Source organism: Vulpes vulpes, chromosome 13 (genome assembly GCF_048418805.1).
Source record: "Vulpes vulpes isolate BD-2025 chromosome 13, VulVul3, whole genome shotgun sequence".
Taxonomy (NCBI): domain Eukaryota; kingdom Metazoa; phylum Chordata; class Mammalia; order Carnivora; family Canidae; genus Vulpes; species Vulpes vulpes.
The window spans coordinates 132,539,752-132,558,625 of NC_132792.1; the positions used below are offsets into that span (position 1 = coordinate 132,539,752).

General features: G+C 38.4%; 1 protein-coding gene across 1 annotated transcript in view; it reads left to right on the plus strand.

Annotated features, from left to right (window-relative positions):
* MROH9 (maestro heat like repeat family member 9) overlaps nucleotides 1-18,874 on the plus strand; it is a 149,028-nt gene that overhangs the window by 85,758 nt on the left and 44,396 nt on the right. Inside the window, exon 5 of the mRNA XM_072733735.1 lies at nucleotides 1,678-1,782. Coding sequence (XP_072589836.1) covers nucleotides 1,678-1,782 — 105 coding nt within the window. The remainder of the gene's footprint in view (nucleotides 1-1,677; nucleotides 1,783-18,874) is intronic.

Consider the following 18,874-nt stretch of genomic DNA (forward strand, 5'->3'; position numbering starts at 1 on the left):
GACTACAATATGGGTTAGGAGAGAAGAGAGGGTAACTGGCTTGAACTACCTACAGATCTGTGTAAAAACAAACTATACTTTGATAGTGTCTATATGCTTGCTTCTTCCCCAAAAACTCTGGACCTAAATAATCCCATGAGCATCCTGTCTTCATGGATACCATGGTATCAGAGGAAAGCCTAACAACTGTCCAAACCCCCATTTATATCCAGATCTCACTGTGTTTTCAACATCCCAGGCAGAGACAGGAGACTGCTCAGGATTTCTTATGATCTTCAACTGTTTCTAACATGATGGCATCAAGGGCACTTGTCTGGAAATACTGGGAAACCAGATTGATTTACTCTACCAGGAGCATTATGAGTTTGTGCAAATCATAAAATATATTCAAGTAAAGAAGCAGAATTGGTATCTATGAAGACAAGAAGGAATGTGAGGGAAAATAAAATATACCAAGTTAATTTGTGCCTAATTTGTGCCAAGTATTTTCTGTGCATTTACAAAACTTAACCTCACAACACTTTAAAGTAGTTATTATCTCATTATTGCAACCATATCCCCATGCATGGTCTTTCAACCAATAAACCATTGGTTTTGAGCACTTACTCTACATCAGACACTAAACTGAATACTTCATATATTGGTTGTCTCATTTAATCCTTAAAATAACCCTTTGAGGAAGTTACTATTATTTTCCCCCATTTTACTGTAAGAAAATAGAACTGGAAAGAGGAACAATAATACATACAAGGCTAGTGAATAGGAGAGCTACTCTAACTTAGTAACCTGTTACTTAACTATGTTGTTCTTATACTTTCCATGACTAGAAACTCACCCAATTCTTGAAAAGAGCTAAAATACCAGTCCCAGAAAAGGTACAGGCTGAACCCCCTGGGATTTAGACTCTTCTGCCCCAGGAAATGGACTTCAGAGCAGTTTTATACAATGGGAGCAAGTAGAAGAGAGAATATGTAGCACAAATACCATGGACTCCAACAGAGTGCCTTAAGAAATTTGTTAGTGGTTGTTGGCATATGAGGCATATGCAGTCTTTTCCCTTCCAAAGCTTGTAAATATGTCCCTGCATCTGAAGATTTAGAACAAATAGAAGTTACAGCAAGATGGAGTTGAATCAAAATTAGCAAGAACTTTCTAACTGAGCTGCCTCCAGGAATATTCTCTGCAACCATGAGCCAGAAAATATCTGAGTGTTGAATCTGCAGAGGAAATTCTGGAGTAAGATAACATTTCAAGATCAGATGACATTTCAATTCTTTTTTAAAACTGAAAATAAAATCCTGTAATTAGAGATAGAGGATATGTACTTTCAAAGAAAAAAAAAGGAGAAGCAGCTTACAATCCCATCATAGCCTCCTATTAAACTGTCCATGTTGACTGACAGAATGACTTATAATGCATATCATTAATAAATATTTGTTGTATAGAATTAAATGACATACAACACAGATGTAGTCACTACAGTAGACGAAGTAATATACTAGATAGCTTGTAGTATACAACTTGCTTGTTGTCATCTTTTTGAGATAAATGTAGGTTAGATGTGAAATAATCAGGAGCCCATAAGGACCTTTCAGTTGGTGGAGTTGGGGACTAAACGGAGGGGACTTGTAGAGATGGAAATACCATGCTCTAGGATGATTCTTATGTTTTCCACAGGACATGATTATATGGATGAATGAAGATACTTCGTACCTGCAGGAAAGAGTTATGATGATCATCAGCAGTGTGCTAAGATTTGCATCCGAGAAAGTCAAGAGATATGTAAGTCACAGAGTGCAGTCATGCCACCTGCTTCTGAAGACTGCATTTCTATAGTGCTACTTTCCAAGTGTTGGGTCTTGAGAACTCTAAGTGCTTGCTTGGTATGAGCATGCTGGCAGGTTGGGATATTAAGAGAAGAGCCTATATACTACATGATTTTATGTCAATCAGAGTAGAGTCTCTCAACCAATTGATTAAGACTCTTTTTTGCTTTCCACAAATAGAATGTGTCAAAATTTTTGCTGGCCTTCTAGATTCTCTGTGGATCACAATCAATGTTATTCACAATCTTATAAATCTTTCTATCCCTACTTTCTTTCTTTTTTTTTTTAAAGATTTTATTTATTTATTCTTGAGGTCACAGAGAGAGGCAGAGACATAGACAGAGGGAGAAGAATGGTCCTCATAGGGACCCCAATGTGGAACTCGATTCTGGAACCCAGGATCACGCCCTGAGCCAAAGCAGATGCTCAACTGCTGAGCCACCCAGGTGTCCCATCCCACCTTCCTTCTTATTTCTCCTTTTTCTAAAATATTTTTGAACCATTATATATTTATTTGAAATGTATGCAAATAATTCCTGGGTCCTCTCATTGTAAAACTTGCTAGAGATAAAGAAGAAGTTTTCTCCTACCCTACTTTCTACCCTAATCTCCTCCCTAGCATGCTACTGTGATATGGGTCCTGCCAGACAGCCATCTATGTACACATCCACATACATGCATATACTGAAATAAACAGCTTTTTACTTAGTGTTTCTTTATTAAAAATCACTTTATATTTACACCTGTTTCTTCAATTTGATTTTTTTCACTGAACAGTATGTCCCTCAGATACTTTCATAGCAATATATGTAGATTTATCTCATTCTTTTAGCCAAAGCATAAACCCATAGTTTTAATGTATTGTAACCTCCTTTGATGGACATTCAAATATATTTCGGATTTTTCTACTTCAAACAATGTACAAAAGATCATCTTTGTTCAAGTACATATGTACTTAGAAATCCTTAGAAAGATAATAGATCAAAGACTATGAATAGATGATAGTTTTAGCACTACAAAATTATCTCCAGTTTTTATCCCTGTGGATATTAGAGTGATCATTTCCCTTCACCTTACCAACACTGAGAAGTTATTGAACTTTCTAATTGTTACCTTCAGACGGAGAACAAATAGGCATCTCATAATTGCCAATATTTGCTGAGGTTTTCTATAGTTTTAATAACATCATTGCCTCCCTTCTAAAAAATCTTACTATCTGTGAACATTTCTCTCTTACATGGATACTGTGTACCCAGCCTATTTTGCAACTCACCCCTTTATTAAAAAAATATTTTATTTATTTATAGAGACAGAGACACAGGCAGAGGGAGAAGCAGGCGTCATACAGAGAGTCTGACAGGGAACTCAATCTGGGATTTGCAGGATCACGCCTGGGCTGCAGGCGGCGCTAAAACCGCTGTGCCACCAGAACTATAGCAACCGCCCTCCCGAACCACCCGTAGAGCTGGCTGGAGATGTGCCGAGGAACCCCGGGCAGCACGCCGGCTGCCCTGTGGGCTTGAAGAGCGAGGAGGAGAGGCCCTGGGCGGACGGCGGCAGCGGAAGTCTTCCCCATCACACGCTTGCCTCCTCCCCGCTTGGTGACCACCTGAGCTGCCAGGGTAGGTTCCTAGAAGTGGAAGTCCTGAGTCACAGGCTCCCCCAAGTATGAAAAATGAACAGGCCCCCCCCAGGGCGATCTTCTAGAGACAAATAAATGCACTCTTGAAAGTTAAAAAAAAAAAATCAGCCCATTTGTAGCTCAACCCTGTGACTTTTAAACATGCACTTCTAATTGCTTATTTGATAGTTTGAATCATTTGAGAAGTTCAGAATAAAGGGGATCAGAAACATACATTCATAACATCTTCATGTACTCATTTTCTACTACTTATACAAAAAATAAATGTATAAATCCACATCTGCAACAGAAGGCTCTCATAAATTGAAGGTTCCTGTCTACAACACATTTGTTTAAGGAAGCCAAGTAGGATAACCTATTACTTTGTTCCGCAATGTTCATTTAGTGCCACCAGGTGGAAGCACAACCAGCATTTTCCAGAACATGGAAGCTAAGCTTCCACCAGTTCATCAAAGTCAAGAAAGCATAAAACTTAAGTTAACTGTCTCTTTATGATAATGTCCTTGAAAGATGGTTAAGTCCATGAAATTAATGGAGGAGAGAGGTCAAATAAATGAAATAAAACAGTTGAGTGTATGATTAAATTAAAAACTAAGCTTCCATTAGGAAGCCTGAATGGCTCAGTGGTTGAGCATCTACCTTCAGCTCAGGGCATGGTCCTAGGGTCCTGGAATCGAGTTCTGCATTGGGGTCCCTGCATGGAGCCTGCTTCTCCTCCCTCTGCCCATGTCTCTGCCTCTCTCTCTGTGGGTCTCATGAATAAATAAACAAAATCTTAAAAAAAAAAAAAAAACACCTAAGCTTCCCACAAGCTTCGTCTGTGTACCTCTACATCTGACATAGTGTAGATAATCAGTGAAGATTTGTTTTGCTCTTCTCTAATTATATGTAACTACCTATTCTGTTTTCAGGTGCTGTCCATTCACCAGAAACACCTTTTTTAATTTTTTAATTTTTTTATTTTTTTTACAAATTACGCTAGCCTATGTTTTCTAGAGTCTCAGGGACCCTTGTCCTATTGAACAATCTTGACTACCAATTGTATTCTATCAAAAATACTTTTTAGTGTAGTAATTCCCCTTATATGACCTATGTGCTATCAGAGTGAAAAAAAAAAACTTCTATGCTCAAAGAATATTTGTTCCTTTATATATATTTAAACTATAAATTTTCAGACAGGCAAAGAAATGTGAGCTAACCATGTCATTTTATTAACTGAAAGATTTTCCCTGGGTTTGTTCCTTTGACACATCAGCATTTAAAATATGGGTGAGAGTTAAGGAGGAAGATGACAGTGGAGTTGGAGGACCCTAGGCTTGCCTTGTTGCATGAATACAAGTAGGTAATTATCAAATCATCCTAAATATCCCATAAATAAACCTAAAGACTGGCAGAACAAACTCCACAACTAAAGGTAGAGAAGAATCCAAATCAAAGATGGTATGAAATGTGGACACATGGTTTGAGAAAGAAATCATTAATGATGTGGTTGGGAGAAGGTCAAGAGATAGACTAGCACAAAGGGAAGCACACAGAGATGATTCCCCAGAGCAATTGGCTTGGAAAGCAAGAGGGGCCAAATTTCCTAAGTTTTTGCAACCACTGGGGCTTAAAGGAGTTGTAAAAGTCAGCAGGCTTAGAGAGCTTAGTTGAGAGAGTACTGCTGTTAGAGAGAAGGCAGGAAAAACAACCTGTGGACATAGAGTGTGAAAACAGTGATATTAAGAGCACTTGAGACACAGTGGGGAGGTTATTTGCTCTTCTCTGAATATGTTCCAGAGAGGCAGCATTCATTCCTCCAAGAACAAAGAAGCTCTCCGTCCTCTCAGCATTAACACAGTACCATATGCAGAAACCAGCACAGCACCAATACTAGCTACCTAAACTACCTATAAGCTACCTTGCTTATACCAAACCCTGACCCCCTCCCTCTCTCCATGTTTCAGTAGAACCACCCTTCCCAATCACACTTGCCTCAGTCCCAGCCCAGCAGGTCTCCTTTCCCAGAAAAATGGCCCAAACCCCTGGACACACTGAATCTCTTGACATGGGAGTTTTGCAGTGCCTTGGTTCTGGTAGTCATGGCAACAAGTCTCATCTTACAAGCAGACCAGAGCACACCTAGTTAAAACTTGTCATATTCATGCCAGGAACCAAACATTCCCCACAATAGGCAAAGAGGGCCTCTGCAAAAACCTGATCTGAAGGATAAAGTGGCCAGAACACAACAGCAAAGTGCACACACATACATTGGAGATACTCCCTGAATCAAAAAGCCCTGGGGAAGAGGGGACACTACACTGCAGAGCACCATAGGACCTGTTCTTCATAAGGCCATTACCCTCAAGAACAGGAGGCATAGCTGACTATTCTAATGCACAGAAACAGATACAGAGACTTAGACAAAATGAAAAGATTGAGGAATTAATCCCAAATAAAAGAACAGGACCAGCCCACAGCCAGATGTAAGTAAAAAACATATAAATGACATACCTGATAGAGAATTTAAAGTAATGATCATAAAGACACTTACTAGAGAAGAGAGTGGAAAGCACCAATGAGACCATTAATACAGAGATAAAGAATTATATTACATAGATAAAGGGCTCAGTAGATGAAATCAGAAATATGACTGATGAAATGAACAGCAGGTTGGAAGAAGCAAATCAATGATCTAGGAGACAGAGTAATGGAAAATAATCAAGCTGAAAAAAAGAGAGAGAAAAGAATTGTGCAAAATGAGAATCCATCAAACATAACATTCATATTGTAGGAGTCCCAGAAGAAGAAAAAAAGAAAAAAGCAGGAAGAAATTTTATTTGAAAAAATAATATCTGAAAAGACCTCAGGAAGGAAACAGATATCCAGATCCCCCAACAAAATCAACAAAAGCAGATTCACACCAAGATATGTTGTAATTAAAATGGCAAAATACAGTGATTAAGAAAAAAAAATTGAAGCAGCAGGACAAAAGACATTAGGCAGTTACAAGGGAAAGCCCATGAGGCTGGCAGGAGATTTTTCAACATAAACATGACAGGCCAGAAGGGAGTGGCATGATATATTCAAAGTGATAAATGGGAAATATCTGAAGCCAAGAATATTCTATCCAGCAAGGCTGTCATTCAAAATAGAAGGAGAGATAGAGACTTTCCTGAAAAATAAAAACTAAAGGAGTTCATGACCACTAAATCAGCCCTGGAAGAAATACTAAAGGGTAATCTGTGATTTAAAAGCAAAGGCCAATAAAAAGACGGGAAACACAAAAGCAATAAAAATTAGTGTTTCTGTAAAAAAAAAATCAGCCAAAAATGTAAAATATGATAACATATACCTAAAACGTGGGGAGAAGAGGAGAAAACAATGGGTTCAAATTTAAGCAACCATCAACCTAATGTAGACTGCTATATATGGAAGAGGTTATTATACAAACCTAAGGGTAACCATATGTCAAAAACTACAAATAAACGTGCAAAAATAAAGAAAAAAATCCAAATATATCACTAAAGAAAACCAGCAAACTATAATAGAAGACAAGAAAGGATCAGAGAAAATTTTCATAATCAACCACAATACAGATAACAAAATTGTAATAAATACATATATATCATAATTACTTTGAATGTAAATAGATAAAATGCTCCAATCAAAAGACATAGGCTAGCAGAATGCATAAAACAAAACAAAAAAAGTTCCATTTATATGCTTCCTACAAGATACTAATTTCAGACCTGAAAACACCTGCATATTGAAAGCAAGGGATAGAAAAACATTTATCATGCTAATAGACATCAAAAGAAAGAGGAGGAGGAAAAATCTACAAATTTCTACCTGAAAATCTACCAATTTGGCCTGAGATTTAAAGAGAGAACAGCTGGAATGCTACAGTGAGAAGAGTTCGCGCTTCTATCAAGGTAGGAAGACGGGGGGGGGGGGGGGGGGGGACAAAAGGCATCCAAGGGGGAGGGGCCCCGCGAGGAGCCGGGCTAAGGCCAGGGCGAGTGTCCCCAGGACAGGAGAGCTCTGTCCCAGAGAAGCAGAAGCTGCACCAATCTTCCCGGGTGGAAAGGGGTTCACAGGGAGTTGGAGCAGGACCCCAGGAGGGCGGGGATGCCCTCAGGCTCCCTGGGACAGTAACAGAGGAACTGCGCCCCGGGGAGAGTGCGCCGAGCTCCCTGAAGGGCTGCAGCGTGCACGGCTGGACCCCGAAGCAGCTGGGAGGGGTTCCGCGGCTCCGTGGAGGGGGCTGCACAGCCTGGGAGCAGCTGGGAGGGGCTCGGGGGCTGCTCAGCGGAGGGGGCTGCGCCACCCGGAGCGCTACTCCAACAGCGCCAGCCGGGAGCACAGGGCGCCGGGACACAGCCCAGGATCCGGCCTCCCCCCGGGACAGGCAGAGGCCGGGAGGGCCCAGGATCACAAGGACGCTACTGCCCCAAGCTGAGCAAATCAGCGGCCCGCCCCGGAGCCTCCAGGCCCTGCAGAGGAGAGCTCCGCAGTTACTGGGGGAGCTGACTCCAGGGCTCCAGAGCTGGCCACCGCCACTGCGGTTTTTCCTCCTGGGGCCTCACGGGGTAAACACCCCCTACTGAGCCCTGCACCCGGCAGGGGCAGAGCAGCTCCCCCAAGGGCTAACACCTGAAAATCAGCACAACAGGCCCCTCCCCCAGAAGACCAGCTAGGCCTAAAAGTTCCAGGGGAAGTCAAGGGACTTAAAGTACACAAAATCAGAAGATACTTCCCCGTGTTTTTTCTGTTTGTTTGTTTGTTTTTTGTGTTTTTGTTTTGTTTTGTTTTTTGATTTGTTTGCTTCCCCCGCCCCTTTTTTTCCTTTCTTTCTTTTTCTTTCTCTTTTTCTTCTCTTTTTTTCTTCCTTTTTTCTTTTCTCTTTTCTTTCCTTCTTTCTCTCCTCTCTTTTTCTCCTTTTCCCAATACAACTTGTTTTTGGCCACTCTGCACTGAGCAAAATGACTAGAAGAAAAACCTCACCTCAAAAGAAAGAATCAGAAACAGTCCTCTCTCCCACAGTTACAAAATCTGGATTACAATTCAATGTCAGAAAGCCAAGTCAGAAGCATTATTATACAGCTACTGGTGGCTCTAGAAAAAAGCTAAAGGACTCAAGAGACTGCATGACTGCAGAATTTAGATCCAATCAGGCAGAAATTAAAAGTCAATTAAATGAGATTCAATCCAAACTAGAAGTCCTAACGAGGAGGGTTAACGAGGTGGAAGAATGAGTGAGTTACATAGAAGACAAGTTGATGGCAAACAGGGAAACTGAGGGAAAAAGAGACAAACAAAAGACCATGAGGACAGATTAAGGGAAATAAACGACAGCCTGAGGAAGAAAAACCTACATTGAATTGGGGTTCCCGAGGGCGCCGAAAGGGACAGAGGGCCAGAATATGTAATTTGAACAAATCATAGCTGAAAACTTTCCTAATCTGGGAAGGGAAACAGGCATTCAGATCCAGGAAATAGAGAGATCCCCCCCTAAAATCAATAAAAACCGTTCAACACCTCAACATTTAATAGTTAAGCTTGCAAATTCCAAAGATAAAGAGAAGATCCTTAAAGCAGCAAGAGACAAGAAATCCCTGACTTTTATGGGGAGGAGTATTAGGGTAACAGCAGACCTCTCCACAGACACCTGGCAGGCCAGAAAGGGCTGCAGGATATATTCAGGGTCCTAAATGAGAAGAACTTGCAACCAAGAATACATTATCCAGCAAGGCTCTCATTCAAAATGGAAGGAGAGATAAAGAGCTTCCAAGACAGGCAGGAACTGAAAGAATATGTGACCTCCAAACCAGCTCTGCAAGATATTTTAATGGGGACTCTTAAAATCCCCCTTTAAGAAGAAGTCCAGTGGAACAATCCACAAAAATAAGGACTGAATAGATATCGTGATGACACTAAACTCATATCTTTCAATAGTAACTCTGAACGTGAACAGGCTTAATGACCCCATCAAAAGGCACAGGGTTTCAGACTGGATAAAAAAGCAGGACCCATCTATTTGCTGTCTACAAGAGCCTCATTTTAGACAGAAAGACACCTACAGCCTGAAAATAAAAGGTTGGAGAACCATTTACCATTCAAATGGTCCTCAAAAGAAAGCAGGGGTAGCCATCCTTATATCAGATAAACTAAAATTTACCCTGAAGACTGTAGTGAGAGATGAAGAGGGACACTATCATACTTAAAGGATCTATCCAACAAGAAGACTTAACAATCCTTAATATATATGCCCCGAATGTGGGAGCTACCAAATATATCAATCAATTAATAACCAAAGTGAAGAAATACTTAGATAATAATACACTTATACTTGGTGACTTCAATCTAGCTCTTTCTACCCTCGATAGGTCTTCTAAGCACAACATCTCCAAAGAAACGAGAGCTTTAAATGATACACTGGACCAGATGGATTTCACAGATATCTACAGAACTTTACATCCAAACTCAACTGAATACACATTCTTCTCAAGTGCACATGGAACTTTCTCCAGAATAGACCACATACTGGGTCACACATCGGGTCTGAACTGATACCAAAAGATTGGGATCATCCCCTGCATATTCTCAGACCATAATGCCTTGAAATTAGAACTAAATCACAACAAGAAGTTTGGAAGGACCTCAAACATGTGGAGGTTAAGGACCATCCTGCTAAAAGATGAAAGGGTCAACCAGGAAATTAAGGAAGAATTAAAAAGATTCATGGAAACTAGTGAGAATGAAGATACAACCATTCAAAATCTTTGGGATGCAGCAAAAGCAGTCCTGAGGGGGAAATACATCACAATACAAGCATCCATTCAAAAACTGGAAAGAACTCAAATACAAAAGCTAACCTTATACATATAGGAGCTAGAGAAAAAACAGCAAATAGATCCTACACCCAGCAGAAGAAGAGAGTTAATAAAGATTCGAGCAGAACTCAACGAAATCGAGAGCAGAAGAGCTGTGGAACAGATCAACAGAACCAGGAGGTGGTTCTTTGAAAGAATTAATAAGATAGATAAACCATTAGCCGCTTTATTAAAAAGAAGAGAGAGAAGACTCAAATTAATAAAATCATGAATGAGAAAGGAGAGATCACTACCAACACCAAGGAAATACAAACGATTTTAAAAACATATTATGAACAGCTATACGCCAATAAATTAGGCAATCTAGAAGAAATGGATGCATTCCTGGAAAGCCACAAACTACCAAAACTGGAACAGGAAGAAATAGAAAACCAGAACAGGCCAATAACCAGGGAGGAAATTGAAGCAGTCATCAAAAACCTCCCAAGACACAAAAGTCCAGGGCCAGATGGCTTCCCAGGGGAATTCTATCAGATGTTTAAAGAAGAAACGATACCTACTCTACTAAAGCTGTTTGGAAAGATAGAAAGAGATGGAGTATTTCCAAATTCGTTCTATGAGGCCAGCATCACCTTAATTCCAAAACCAGACAAAGACCCCACCAAAAAGGAGAATTACAGACCAATATCCCTGTTGAACATGGATGCAAAAATTCTCAACAAGATACTAGCCAATAGGATCCAACAGTACATTAAGAAAATTATTCACCATGACAAAGTAGGATTTAACCCCAGGACACAAGGCTGGTTCAACACTCGTAAAACAATCAATGTGATTCATCATATCAGCAAGAGAAAAACCAAGAACCATATGATCCTCTCATTAGATGCAGAGAAAGCATTTGTCAAAATACAGCATCCATTCCTGATCAAAACTCTTCAGAGTGTAGGGATAGAGGGAACATTCCTCAACATCTTAAAAGCCATCTACGAAAAGCCCACTGCAAATATGATTCTCAATGGGGAAGCACTGGGAGCCTTTCCCCTAAGACCAGGAATAAGACAGGGATGTCCACTCTCACCACTGCTGTTCAACATAGTACTGGAGGTCCTCGCCTCAGCAATCAGACAACAAAAAGACATTAAAGGCATTCGAATTGGCAAAGAAGAAGTCAAACTCTCCCTCTTCGCCAATCACATGATAGTCTACATAGAAAACCCAAAAGCCTCCACCCCAAGATTGCTAGAACTCATACAGCAATTTGGTAGTGTGGCAGGATACAAAATCAATGCCCAGAAATCAATGGCATTTCTATACACTAACAATGAGACTGAAGAAAGAGAAATTAAGGAGTCAATCCCATTTACAATTGCACCCAAAAGCATAAGATACCTAGGAATAAACCTAACCAAAGACGTAAAGGATCTATACCCTAAAAACCATAGAACACTTCTGAAAGAAATTGAGGAAGACACAAAGAGATGGAAAAATATTCCATGCTCATGGATTGGCAGAATTAATATTGTGAAAATGTCAATGTTACCCAGGGCAATTTACACGTTTAATGCAATCCCTATCAAAATACCATGGACTTTCTTCAGAGAGTTAGAACAAATTATTTTAAGATTTGTGTGGAATCAGAAAAGACCCCGAATAGCCAGGGGAATTTTAAAAAAGAAAACCATATCTGGGGGCATCACAATGCCAGATTTCAGGTTGTACTACAAAGCTGTGGTCATCAAGACAGTGTGGTACTGGCACAAAAACAGACACATAGATCAATGGAACAGAATAGAGAACCCAGAAGTGGACCCTCAACTTTATGGTCAACTAATATTCGATAAGGGAGGAAAGATTCTCCATTGGAAGAAAGACAGTCTCTTCAATAAATGGTGCTGGGAAAATTGGACATCCACATGCAGAAGAATGAAACTAGACCACTCTCTTTCACCACACACAAAGATAAACTCAAAATGGATGAAAGATCTAAATGTGAGACAAGATTCCATCAAAATCCTAGAGGAGAACACAGGCAACACCCTTTTTGAACTCAGCCACAGTAACTCCTTGCAAGATACATCCACGAAGGCAAAAGAAACAAAAGAAAAAATGAACTATTGGGACTTCATCAAGATTAGAAGCTTTTGCACAGCAAAGGATACAGTCAACAAAACTAAAAGACAACCTACAGAATGGGAGAAGATACTTGCAAATGACATATCAGATAAAGGGCTAGTTTCCAAGATCCATAAAGAACTTATTAAACTCAACAGCAGAGAAACAAACAATCCAATCATGAAATGGGCAAAAGACATGAACAGAAATCTCACAGGGGAAGACATACACATGGCCAACACACACATGAGAAAATGCTCTGCATCACTTCCCATCAGGGAAATACAAATCAAAACCACAATGAGATACCACCTCACCCCAGTGAGAAATGGGAAAATTAACAAGACAGGAAACCACAAATGTTGGAGAGGATGTGGAGAATAGGGAACCACTGTTGGTGGGAATGTGAAGTGTTGCAGCCACTCTGGAAAACTGTGTGGAGGTTCCTCAAAGAGTTAAAAATAGACCTGCCCTACGACTCAGCAATTGCATTGTTGGGGATTTACCCTAAAGATACAGATGCAATGAAATGCCGGGACACCTGCACCCTGATGTTTCTAGCAGCAATGTCCACAATAGCCAAACTCTGGAAGGAGCCTCAGTGTCCATCGAAAGATGAATGGATAAAGAAGATGTGGTTTATGTGTACAATGGAATATTACTCAGCCATTAGAAACAACAAATACCCACCATTTGCTTCAATGTGGATGGAACTGGAGGGTATTATGCTAAGTGAAGTAAGTCAATCGGAGAAGGACAAACATTATATGTTCTCATTGATTTGGGGAATATAAATAATAGTGAAAGGGAATATAAGTGAAGGAAGAAGAAATGTGTGGGAAATATCAGCAAGGGAGACATAACATAAAGACTCCTAACTCTGGGAAACGAACTAGGGGTGGTGGAAGGGGAGGAGGGTGGGGGGTGGGGATGAATGGGTGACGGGCACTGAGGGGGGCACTTGACAGGATGAGCACTGGGTGTTATTCTGTATGTTGGTAAATTGAACACCAATAAAAAATAAATTTATTTTAAAAAAAAGAAAGAGTAGCAAAATGTATATTGGACAAACTAGACTTTAAAACAGACTGTAAGAAGAGACAAAGAAGGGCACTATATAATAATACAACAGACAATCAAACAAGATACAACAATTGTAAATATCTATGCACCCAACATGGGAGCACTCAAATACATAAAACAATTAATGGCAAGCATAAAAGAATTAACTGATAATAATATAATAATAGTAAGGGACTTCACCACCCCATTTACATTAATGAACAGATCATCCAAACAGAAAATCAACATGGAAACAGTGGTTTTGAGTGACACACAAGATCAGAAGAATATAAAAGATATTAAGAGCACTCATTCTAAAACAGCAGAATATGCTTACTTTTAGTGCACAGAACATTCTCTCAAATAGATCACATACTAGAGCATGAAAAAAGCCTCAATAAATTAAAAAAGACCAAAGTTATACCATGTATCTCTTCTGAGCACAACATTATGAAACTAGAAATTGACCACAAGAAAAAAATCTGGAAAGACCACAAATAAATGGAAGTCAAATAACATTCAACTAAACAAAGAATGGACTAAGCAGGAACTAAAAGAAGAAATTTTAAAATTACATGGAAACAAATGAAAATGAAAACACATGGTTCAAAACCTTTGGGATGCAGCAAATGCAGTTCTAAGAGGGGAGTTTATAGCAATATAGGCCTACCTCAAGAAGTAAGAGAAATCTCAAATAAACAACCTAACCTTTTACCTAAAGGAGCTAGAAAAAGAACAACAAACAAAACCTAAAACTAGCAGAAGAAAGGAAATAATAAATGTTAGAGCAGGAATAAGTAATATAGAATTTAAAGAAAAGAACCCCCCCCCCAAAAAAAATCAATAAAACCAGGAGCTGGTTCTCTGAAGAAATCAATAAAATTGATCAACCTCTAGCCAGACTCTGTGGGAAAAAAAAGAGAGAAAAGACTCAAATACATAAAATCACAAATGAGAGAACCATAACCACAGAAAAATAAAGACTATTATTAAAAATGATATGCCAACAAATTGGACAACATAGAAGAAGTGAATAAATTCCTATAAACATATCAACTACCAAAACTGAAACAGGAATAAATAGAAAATTTGAGCAGGCTGATTATCAGCAATGAAATTGAATTGGTAATAAAAATACTCACAACAAACAAAAGTCCAGAACAAGATAGGTAACTCTACAAAACATTTAAAGAAGAGTTAAAGCCTAGTCTTCTCAAACTATTTATCAAAAAAGCAAAAGAGGAAAGAAAACTTCCAAATTCATCCTATGAGGCCAGCGTTACCGTGATATGAAAACCAGATAAAGACACCACAAGATAAGAGAACTACAGATCATCTCTGATGATCATAGATCCAAAATCCTCAACAAAATATTAGCAAAAGGAATTCACCAATACATTTTAAAAAATTGTGCACCACAATCAAGTGGAATTTATTCCCAGGTTGCAAGGGTGATTCAATATTCACAAATCAACGTGATACATCACATCAATAAAAGAAAGGATAAGAACCAAATGATCATTTCAATAGATGCAGGAAAAGCATTTGACAAAGTACAATATGTATTCATGATTTAAAAAAAAAAACTCTCAACAAAGTAGGTCTAGAAGGAACATACCTCAACATAATAAAAGCCATCTATGAAAAGCCCACAGCTAAAATCATCCTTACTGAGGAAAAACAGAGAGCTTTTCTTTTAAGATCAGTAATAAGACAAGAATGTCCATTCTCACCACTTTTATTCAACATAGTACCTGAAGTCCTAACTACAGCAATCAGAAAACAGAAAGAAATAAAAGGCATCCAAATTGGTGAGGAAAAAGTGAGACTTTCACTATTTGCAGATGACATGATACTATGTATAGAACACTGCCCCCCCCCAAAAAAAAACCACCAAAAAACTGCTAGAACTGATAAACAAATTCAGTAAGCTCACAGAATATCTGTTGCATTTCTATATGCCAGTAATTAAGCAGCAAAAAAAGAAATTAAGAAAACAATCCCAGGGATCCCTGGGTGGCGCAGCGGTTTGGCGCCTGCCTTTGGCCCAGGGCGCGATCCTGGAGACCCGGGATCGAATCCCACATCAGGCTCCCAGTGCATGGAGCCTGCTTCTCCCTCCGCCTGTGTCTCTGCCTCTCTCTCTCTCTCTGTGACTATCATAAATAAATAAAAAAAAAAAGAAAACAATCCCATTTATAATTTCATCAAAAGTAAGATACCTAGAAATAAACTTACCAAAGAGGTTAAAGACCTGTACTCTGAAAACTATAAAACATTGTGAAAGAAGTTGAAGATGACACAAAGAAATGGAAAGATGGATTGGAAAAACAAATATTGTTAGAAGGTCTATCTACCCAAAGAACAAATATTGTTGAAAGGTCTATACTACCCAAAGCATGTTCATGGATTAGAAGACAAATATTGTTAAAAGCTCTGTACTACCCAAAGCAATCCACAGATTTCATGCAATCTCTGTGAAAATACCACCACCATTTTTCATAGAACTAATCCTAAAATCTGTATGGAAGCACAAAAAAACTCCAAAAGCCAAAGCAATCTTGAAAAAGAAAAACAAAGCTGGAGACATTGCAATTCTGGACTTAACTCATATTACAAAGCTGTGTATTATCAAATTATCATATTATCATATTATCAAATTATCATATTATCAAAACAGTGTGGTACTGGCACAAAAGCACACACATGATCAATAGAACATAATAGAAAACCCAGAAATAAACCTACAATTATATGGTCAGTTAATCTTTACAAAAGAGGCAAAAATATGCAATGGGTAAAAATGTCTTCAACAATGGTGTTGGGAAAACTGGACAGCAACATGCAAAAGAATGAAACTGACCTCTTGATTATACCATACACAATAATAAATTCAAAATGGATTAAGGATCTCAACGTGAGATCCGAAACCACGAAAATCCTAGAATCTCTTCTAGAATGTCTTCTACACAGACAGTAACTTCTTTGACATTGGCCATAGCAACTTTTTTCTGGATAGATTCCTTTGAAGTGAGGGAAACAAAAGCAAAAATAAACTACTGGGTCTACATCAAAATAAAAATCTTTTGCACAGCAAAGGAAACAATCAAAACTAAAAGACAATCTACTGAATGGGAGAAGATATTTGCAAATGTCATATCTGATAAGGTGTTAGTATCCAAAACATATAAAGAACTTGTAAAACTCAACACTCAAAAGGCATATAATCCAATTAAAATATGGGAAGAAAATATGAATAGACATTTCTCTGAAGAAAACACTCATATGGCCAACAGACACATGAAAAGATGCTCCTCATCCCTTATCAAGGAAATGTAAATCAAAACTACAAAGAGCTATCTGTCAGAATGGCTAAAATTAAAACCACAAGAAACAATAGGTTTTGGCAAGGATGTGGAGAAAAAGGATCCTTCTGGCACTGTTGGTGGGAATGCATACCGGTGCAGCCACTCTGAAAAACAGTATGAAGCTTCCTTAAGAAGTCAAATATAGAAATATCCAATGATCTAGGAACTGGACTACTGGATACTTACCCAAAGAATACAAAAATACTAATTCAAAGGGATGCATGCAGCCTTATGTTTATCAAGCAGTATTATTTACAGTAGCCAAGATATGGAAACAGCCCAAATGTCCATCAACTGATAAACAGATAAAGAAGATATAGTATAATATATCCCATGGAATATTACTCAGCCATATAAAAGAATGAATCTTGCCATTTGCAACTACAAGAATGGAGTTAGAAAGTATAACACTAAGCAGAATAAGTCAGTCAAAGAAGGACAAATGCCATATGATTTCACTCATATGTGGAATTTAAGAAACAAAACAAATGAACAAAGGGGGAGAGAGAGAGAGGGAGACACAAACCAAGAAACAGACTCTTAACTATAGAGAATAAACTGATGGTTACCAGATGGGAGGCATGTGGGGATATGGGTTAAATACTAATGGGGACTAAGGAGTGCAGTTGTCCTGATGAGCACTGGATGGTGTATGGAATTGTTGAATCACTGTATTGTACTCCTGAAAATAATATAATACTGTATGTTTACTAACTGGAATTGAAATTTTAAAAGTAAATAAAAGATGGGTGGAGTGTTTCTACTCAAAGCTAACAGATTGTCCACATGCCTTTTTCTCCTCTGCCTCTAAAGTTCTCACAAAATGATAGTAGTTACATTTGTGAGATTAGTGAATATCTTCAATGGACTAGTGATGTCAATAAACTTCTGGATGATAGAAAATACAGAAAATGGTAACTGACAAAGCCTAGTATAGGAAGCTAAAAGGCAGATGTGCTTGAACATTAGGATGGGGTATAGCTTTTCAGGAAGCAGTTTGCCTTGTGCAGCCCTGGAGAAGTTGGATCTATGGAAGCCCAGTAATGATGAAGGGTGAGAGACAATGGAAGGCTAAAAATATATGCATTAACTGAAAGGATTCACTGAAAGCTTATATAGAAGAATCTCTATTGCCTTCCATCCACCTTAACATACACACTATATTCTACAGGGACATGGTCCATTAGCAGGCAAAATTTGAGTTTTTCTCAAAATGTTTAGAAAATCCCCAACAAAATCTTTGATTATATTGTTTAGATGTATTTCAGCATGACTCCAAGCTTCCCCACACAACCACTCTAATGCAAAGCCCACTTGTTGACAAGCCTTCCTCACATACATAACCCTACCAAGAAGGATTACATTTTTAAGTATGACTAGATAACCAAGATTTGCCAGACATTTGATTAAACCTTCCCAATATAAGAGTCAGCCCAAGATAAATAAAGATAAAAACATGATTATCAAAAATAAAGAGGTAATTCAGGGCACAGGTGAGACTTTAGTCTCAAAAAGAGTAAAGAAGACATATTGATGTAGCAAAAGAAAATATAACTAGAGTGATCATGGTCTATGCATTGGACAATTTTACTTAGTCACAATAACAAGACCACATTATTGATTTTCAACTTTTAGAGTCAATCTATAGATCAATCACACACACACAAAAAATCTCAAATAAGTTGCTAAATACAATGCAAATGCTATAAACTTAAAAAAACAAAAACAAAAATGCAGTGAATAGTTTTGTGGTTCTTCAACAAGTTAAATATAGAATTACATATGACCCAGCAATCCTAGGTAAATAGCCAACAAAATTTAAAACAGTTGTTCAAACAAAAGCTTATATACAAATATTCATCATAGCACAATTCACAATATTCAAGAAGTGCAAACAACCTAAATGTCCATCAGCAAAGTGAATGGACAAATAAAATGTAGTATATTCATACAATGGAATATCACTCAGCCAGAAAGATACATGAATTCAGATCTATACTGCAAGATTAATAAAACTTGAAAACATTACACTTAGTGAAAGAAACT